Source organism: Penaeus monodon, chromosome 4 (assembly GCF_015228065.2).
Source record: "Penaeus monodon isolate SGIC_2016 chromosome 4, NSTDA_Pmon_1, whole genome shotgun sequence".
Taxonomy (NCBI): Eukaryota; Metazoa; Arthropoda; class Malacostraca; order Decapoda; family Penaeidae; genus Penaeus; species Penaeus monodon.
Window position 1 is genome coordinate 26,288,217 of NC_051389.1, and position 8,484 is coordinate 26,296,700.

Consider the following 8,484-nt stretch of genomic DNA (forward strand, 5'->3'; position numbering starts at 1 on the left):
TTTCTGCAACCTTCATTGGTTCACTAAAATTTGCGTGCTAAGAAAACCACTAAATTTGCAGTTTTAGATAATATTCATTGCGTTAAAGTGTACATCAAAGACCAAGAAAGATCACATAATATATAAAATTTAAATTTGATTTGGCATTATCGGATCTAGGAATTTCACACTTTTAAAATCTCTTTCATTCCGCGGATTGATTTATTTATATTTAAAGGATGACCCGGGAATTTTTAACCTTTTTTGTAAATGGGTTGGACCCCAAAATAAAAATTCAACATTAAAAAATTCCCAATAAATTTGCCAGGAAATGACTGCAGTTCATTTCCCCGCTGTGTTCCTGCTTCCTTTGCATGTCTGCGTCATGTTTTTTCCGTCGTCTCGGGTTTTTCATCACTCAAATTTCCTCTCTCTTTCTTTTTTATTTTTATTTTTATTTTTACTTTTTTTTTTGTGTGTGGTTTGGTGTTTGTGTGTTTTTGTGGTGTGTGTGGGTGTGTGTGTGTGTGTCTATGTCTGTGCGTGGTGTGGTGTGTGTGGTGTGTGTGGTGTGTGTGTGTTGTTTCTATGTCTGTTTTGTCTGTCTGCGCTGTCTGTTTTTCTGTCTGTTGTTTGTTTTTTTGTACGCCGTCCGTCCGTCCCTCCGGGCCCCCCTCCTATCTATCTACATCTATTATCTACGTCTTCCTTTATTTATAAAATTTTTTTGTCTCTGTCACACTTTCTTAAAACTTTGATATTTGTAAAACCCGGACTCATAGAAACGACTGGGAATTAAAAAAAATTTTTGGGAACCCAAACATTTCTTTTTCTATAAATTAAAACCGTTTTTTGGGATATACCAGTCAGGGGGATAAGGGTTTTTCCTTTTAACCCGGAGAAAGGGCAGTCCGGTCGCTTTATTTCCGGATTAGCAAGCATATTTACGCAGTTCCCTCTGTTAACCCCGAATAATTATATATATTTAAATATATATATATATATATATATTATATATAAATATTAATATATATTTTATATTAATTATATATTTATTTTGTGTGTGTGGGGTGTGGGTGTGTGTGGGGTGTGTGTGTGTGTGTTAAATAGATGATAGATAAAAAAAATAGATAGATAGATGATAGCGATTGAAATAGTAGATAGATGATAGTAGATAGAAGATTTCATTTGTATATAGGGGGCATAATATACATAATATATGAATATCATGTGTGTTGTTGTGTGTGTGTGTGTGTGTGTGTGTGTGTGGTGTGTGTGTGTGTGTTGGTGTGTGTGGGTGTGTGGTGGTGTGTGTGTGTGTGTGTGTGTGTGTGTGTGTGGTGTGTGGTGTGTGTTTAGTGGTGCTTAGTGATATGCATATTTTTTATTTAGATATGTTTGTATGATCATTAAACAACAATATACATAGTTAAAAAAAAGTAAAATGAGAATGAATATTTTTTTGTGTTATGAATAATTCATTCCATTCAACCTTTATACTTTTGTCAACATGAACGGTTCATAAGTAGCTTATTTTTTGTAATATATTAGTATATAAAATATATATATATATTAAATATTAATATATATATATATTATTAATATATATACATATAATTTAAATATTATTAATAATATATATATATGTTATATATATTATTATATAATTATATAATATATATATGATTATAACAATATTTATATATATATATTTTATATTTGTGGTTTTGGTGTGGTGGTGTGGGGTGTGGGGTGTGTGTGTGTGTGTGTGTGTGTGTGTGTGTGTGTGTGTGGGGTGTTTGTGTGTGTGTGTGTTTTTTTAAGCATATTGTGTAGGTATGTTCATATATGCTTGTATGATCATAATGCGGTTTCAAACTGGGGAACAGAAAACACAACTAATTTTTAAAAAACATAAATATTTTTATATCTTTATACATTCACGAACTTTACGAAAGAATTTAAGCGTATCTTAAAATTTGTGTAATGATCCCTCTTTCTACATAAACGATTTTTTTATGTCTTATATTTCAGCATATAATGAAAAAGAAGCAAAGGAAATAATCCAGTTCACAAATTTGAGAGATAGTACGTGTCGGGTGTGCTAAAAGAATAAGAAAAAAATGCGTGGAATCGAACAAAAACAACTACGACATAAAGTATATATTTGTCAGTGTGTGTGTTGTGTGTGTGTGTGTGTGTGTGTGTGTGTGTGTGTGTGTGTGTGTGTGTGTGTGTGTGTGTGTGTGTGTGGTGTGTGTGTGTGTGTGTGTGAGTGTGTGTGTGTGTGTGTGTGTGTGTGTGTGCAAGAAAAAACTCTACTGATGTCTTATCTTTGTTGCCAGTCCCATTGTTGAACGATTGCAATGAGAATGTGCATTAGAGAGCTACGGTGGTCGATTGCAGCCCTACACTGATCTTGAGTTCCATACTTAAAGTCCCGTGAATTTCAGAATGTTATTGGTGCTGGTATTGAACACTTTGTAAAACCACAATTCACAAGGCCATCAATACGAAAAAAACAATTGCGAAGATCCCTTGAGAAGGAAGCATGAGAAGTTAGTCACAGACGGTTATTAGGCTGCTTTCACGCCAAGGTGGCACGTTTCACGTGGCTAGTGGCTGGTGACAAGTGGCGATAGAAGAACGACGACATCGATGATGTCACGAAATATCATGGGCAGATTGCCAAAGTGGCACTGTCTGCGCGCGCTCACGTGGATGCGCGCGCGCGTGTGTGTGTGTGTGTCAACAATACGTAGCAAGTCCGGATGTACACTTCACACCTCCGTCCAAGCACGCAGCCCTTCTCCTTGGGCAGGACGCAGATGTCGCCGGCTTTCTCTTTTCGCACAGGAACAAACATCCGTCCTCAAAGGGAACCGCCGCATAAAAGGACACGTCCGTAAGGCAGACACACACACACACACACACACACACAGCAGACGGCCCAAGCCGCACAGGGTCCAGCTCCACCACCTCGTCCTCCACCCGGGGACATGGGGGTCTCTTGGGGGGTATCATATCTGTCGTCAAGAATAAACCAGCAAGCTAAGCCCCTTTTCACTCACCCACCCAAGTCCATCTCTCGTCTCGCTCACATCTAGTGACGCGGTGCTCCTAATCTCTCGTGTCACTCATATTCTGGTGGCTTGCGGTGGCCACTCGCTTACATCTGGCGAAGTGGTGCTCCCAACTCACGTGTCGCTTACATCTGGCGACAGCGGTGGCCTTTTCGCTTACATCTGATGGCAGCGGTGTTCAAGAACCTCACAACGCCGACGCATATTCGCCTATCACCTCGCTCCTCGCCGACGCCTGTTGCCGATCCACGCGAAGTGCCTCCCCGCCTCTTTTAACGCCCAGCCATCGCTACCAAGTCCTCTTCGATCACGCCTATCCGTACCATGTCTGTCCTACTACTTCGTGCTGACCACTCACGCCTGTGCTACCCTCCTGACGAAGTCGCTGAAGATGTATCCTCGCACTCTACGCCGCCACACTCGCCAATCCGGCTCACCTGCCTCGCTAATTCTTCGCGAACCCTCGTCAACACAGCCAGGATGTCGCAGTTCTATCCAGCACCAACAATCTTCCTCGTTACTATTAAAAGTAAGTGTACCTATTAGTGCCAGAGTAACTATTGCCCTCCCTATACCCACCCACACCTTGCATACAAGTTGCCTTCTTTCAAATTCAAGTACACGCCACTCTACGAACTCTATACTACATAACTCCTCCCTGTCAACCATTGTTTTTTTTTCAACACACACTGAGATCAAACCTAAGTGACATGCACCCTCACTTCACACCTCATTCCCCAGCCATAACCATCCCATAATTGATGTATTGTGTTAGTATTTTTCTGTCTATTATCATTTTATCCTCAGATCGCACAATTTAGCATATATCATTTCTCTCAGAACAAATGATATATTATTCATGTTTATTTGTGTCGAATTAATGAAATCATCTATTTTTTTTCTCTTATATGTTATTCCTATTAGTAATCACTTCATTACTTCTTGCGTATTGTTATATTCTGTGTATACACTATATCGTTCTTTATATCACTGTTTCTTCATACTTGCCGTGCTAATCTGTCGCTAGTTCATACGTAGATTTCGATCACCTGACTATTCTGTTATTTACCTACCTGCCCACTCTACTCGGAATTCACTCTAAGATTGCGTATTTTACTATGTGCCATCCCTATGATTAATAACTGAACCCAAATCACTTTTACGACGTCCTCTCGAAGTTCGATATCTTGTCCTCAGTAATGTTGGAGTTTATGCTTCTTTAGTTTAAGGTTTGGTGAATATGTACTGATGGTAGTATCTCCAGTTGCAAATAATGGCAACACATTGGAGACACCATGCTTTATATAGGCTTACTCGGTTACATTCACCGCAAGTTGATTTTAAGCCCGGCTCATGGCCGTAAACGAAGGAATCCTGCGCCCGCCGCACACTTACGCTCATACGACTGAAGCGCCGAGACGCGCACTGTTAGACTATGTGTTCGAAGCATATATACTTGCCTATTTACCCCAAAGATATGGAATTCTTATTCAATTAACTTTTCTCTCTTCAATATGATGGTACCTTATTGAACTCGCTAATCCTGACACATCCAAGTAATTAATACCTTACTTGACACCTTACTCTTCTTGTGACAAATTTTTCTTATTATGCTCTCATTTTTCTTGCAACTTAGTAAGGTGATTGACAAACTCATTATCCTCCTCCTCCTTAGCCCCTTTTACTGGCCTGGTACACTTATATTTCAGCTTCTGAAGACGATGACCCTCCTCGCTACTGAGTGTTGCACCTTAGTGCGAAACCTCTGCCACACCCGCTACCTGGCACGCGACGGCCTAGCGACCCTCGGATCACCAGGAACCATCTGTAGATACCAAACAGACCCTCTACCGCATCGATTCAAGCGTTACAGTCGGCTCGAGGACGAGCCTTGCGCGTGGCCGAGCGATGTCAACAATACGTAGCAAGTCCGGATGTACACTTCACACCTCCGTCCAAGCACGCAGCCCTTCTCCTTGGGCAGGACGCAGATGTCGCCGGCTTTCTCTTTTCGCACAGGAACAAACATCCGTCCTCAAAGGGAACCGCCGCATAAAAGGACACGTCCGTAAGGCAGACACACACACACACACACAGACACAGCAGACGGCCCAAGCCGCACAGGGTCCAGCTCCACCACCTCGTCCTCCACCCGGGGACATGGGGGTCTCTTGGGGGTATCATATCTGTCGTCAAGAATAAACCAGCAAGCTAAGCCCCTTTTCACTCACCCACCCAAGTCCATCTCTCGTCTCGCTCACATCTAGTGACGCGGTGCTCCTAATCTCTCGTGTCACTCATATTCTGGTGGCTTGCGGTGGCCACTCGCTTACATCTGGCGAAGTGGTGCTCCCAACTCACGTGTCGCTTACATCTGGCGACAGCGGTGGCCTTTTCGCTTACAGTGTGTGTGTGTGTGTGTGTGTGTGTGTGTGTGTGTGTGTGTGTGTGTGTGTGTGTGTGTGTGTGTGTGTGTGTGTGTGTGTGTGTGTGTGTGCCATCTAGTGAGTATTGATTGTACTAAAGTCAGTTGTACTGCAATGGGAAACATGAGAGTAAAAATAATTCTACTGATCATAACATAATCACACCCATTATTTTAATATCACCCTTATCAGTAATATCCTTCTTCTATATTTTTTGTTGTCACTGTCGTCTTAATAATCACTAGTAGATTTCCTTTGCCGTAAATAAAAGGTAGTCTATTCGTTGCGATGACTTGCCAGTTTAGTTTAGTTTTCAGATATTATTCTTAGCATTGATATTATCATTATCATTAACATTATCATCCTCATAGCCTTCATCATCACCATCACATTATTGTTATTATTATTATCATAATAGTTGTTATTGTTGTTGTTGTTTGTGTTATTGTTATTATTATTATTGTTATCATTATTATTATTATTATTATTATTATTATTATTATCATTATTATTATTATTATTATTATTATTATTATTATTACTATTATTATTAACGTGGCTCTAGGTCGAGTTAAGAACAATCAACTCAGCGAGAGCGTAGATGATTTTATCGGACCTCGTCTGACCTCCCAGTTCGCTCCAGCAGTCACCGTGCGCGTGTCATCGCGACCCACGCTCACAGTGCTTTACCCAAAGACATAGCGTGTGTCCCCTTTACATGTGTTGTGAGTCATAAGTGCGTTGCCTACCTTTGCTGTTCGCCATCTAGTCATAACCATTGTACTAGAGAGTTCATTGGCTCTTACAACTGGTGGCAGGGTGGTCGTTGCGTCCTTTAGGCTCACAACACGAACACACAGTCTCCAAGAATACTGTTCGATTCCGCTAGCGGAAGACCATGTATACAAAACAACATGAGCACACGTTTTGAGCCACTTTATTTCTTTTCCCTTCCTTCTTCCCCCATAACTGTGTTTAAGCCGTTGGTTTGTTAGATAAAAATGCTAAGTGACAGCACGTCTCATACTATTCTTTGACCTCAGATCATATTACCATGTGATCACGGTATGTGGTCAACAAACATGAATTTCATTCGTGAGTTAAGTAATTATTTTTTCCGGTTATTAGAAGATTTATATTGTTTCAACTGCAACGAATTTAACGAATTGTGATTTTATCTTTATCATGAATAGCAATAATATCCATTTATTTCCCTTCTGCAGAAACGGTCACCTTAGGATGCTGTGGGAAGGACGTCACTGGAAGATCGCCAGAAGCCTGCGTTCCAGGATGTCCATAGGGTAGGTACTAAGCGCCGCCCCACCTATCGTAAGGAAGGGCGCCGGAAAAACATGAGAGGAAAAAAAATAATTTTCCCTTAAACTTTTTTCAATTAAACAATAAATTTCCCCCAACCCATTATTTTTATTTTTTTAAAAAAAAAACCCTTTTTTTTTTTTTTCCCCGGGGGTTGAAAAAAATTCCCCTTTTTCCCTTTATATTTTTTTGGGGGGGGGGGGGGGGGGGGGGGGGGGGGTAAGCCGTTTAAAAAAAACTAGAACCTTTCCTTGGAGCCCTATTTTTTTTCCTTCCTTTTTTTTAAAAGTTTTAAAAAGATTTTTTTAAAAAAAAAATTTTAAATAACATTCAAAATTTTCCTTTACCTTTCAATAAATTTCCCCAATTGTTTTTAATTTCAACAAAAGTTTTCTTGTTTTTTGTTTTTTTTTTTGGTTTTTAAAATTTATTTTGTTTCCCCCAAATTTTAAAAAGAAATTATTTTAAATTTTTATTAATTTAAATTTTTAATTTTTATTTTTTTTCCCTTCGGGGCAGAAAACTAAATTTGGGGGAGGTGGGAAGGCCCCGTCCCCTTTTTTCGCCAGAAGCCATGGGGTTTCCCAAAGGAGGTCAAGGGTTTCCCCAAAGAAAAGGGGCCCCTTTCTGTTTGGAAAAGGGCGTTGCCTCCGGGCGGCCAAACCCAGCAAACCAGGAACATTGCCAGGCCCCTTTACCTTTCCCCCGGGGTTTTGGTGGGCGCCCGGTTTCCCCGGACCCCCCACCTCCAGAAATTTTCCGGATTCGCAGGGAAAGGTATCCCGGCCCCTTTTGGAGATTTAAAATTTTTCCCCCTTTTTCCCCAGAACGGTTTTTAAGCCGGGTTTTTAAATTTTGGGGGGAAAGGACTTTTAACAATTTTCGCCCAAAACATTTCCGGAGGACCCTTATGGGAAAACGTTGGGGAACGGGGGAAAAAACCTGGTTTGGTTTATATTGCAATGACACAAGGGAATTTTTAAGGAACAAAATTTCCCCCCGGAAAGGTCAAGGGGGGACCTGTGGGAAATTTTGGGAAGGACGGGGCCCGGGTTTAAGGACCCGGGATTGGATTTCCCAAGGGCCCCCGGGGAGGGAAACCGGGGAAAGGAAAAAAAGCCACGGGGACCTCCCCCCAAAAGGGGGGAACGCCCCCTTGAACCCCAATACCAGCAACCCCAGGACTCGGGTAACCCCCCTTGGGGCCCAAAACCCCTAAGGCCCTAAAGTTAGAAAAGGGGCCTAGAGGGGCCGGGCAATTTAGCTTGTACAAAAAAAAAAACCCCCCCCCCCCCTTTTTTGGGCCCCCCTGGGTTAACTGGCCTGGTCGGGGTTAAAGAAAACCCAAATAAAGGCGGGGGGGGAAAAAGAGGGCAAATTTAACGGGGCCCTTGGCGGGGGAAACCCCCCAAAGGGGCCCCCAAAAAGGGGCCCCGACGGATGGGGTGGCCAAGTTCCCCCCAAAAGGGCAAGGGCCCCGGGGGGAACAGTAAACCCCCTTCACCCCTCCCCTTGGGGCCAATCCCCCTCGTGGGCCCTCGTGGTTGTCCAAAAAACAAACAAAATTACAAATTTTTTAAACCCATTGAAATAGGGTTTTTCCACAGGGTTTCATTTAAAACCTTTAATTACAAAATCATTTTATTTTTGCCCCCCTTTTTGGCCCCCCCATTATTTTT

The 8,484-nt window shown here is 41.7% G+C and overlaps 1 protein-coding gene across 1 annotated transcript; it reads left to right on the top strand.

Annotated features, from left to right (window-relative positions):
* The first annotated feature begins 7,379 nt into the window (after positions 1–7,379).
* On the top strand, positions 7,380–8,032 carry LOC119572514 (basic salivary proline-rich protein 3-like). Its single transcript, XM_037919622.1, has 2 exons — positions 7,380–7,582; positions 7,813–8,032. Exons 1-2 carry the CDS (start codon positions 7,380–7,382, stop codon positions 8,030–8,032), a joined length of 423 nt encoding a protein of 140 aa, XP_037775550.1.
* Positions 8,033–8,484: the final 452 nt, after the last annotated feature.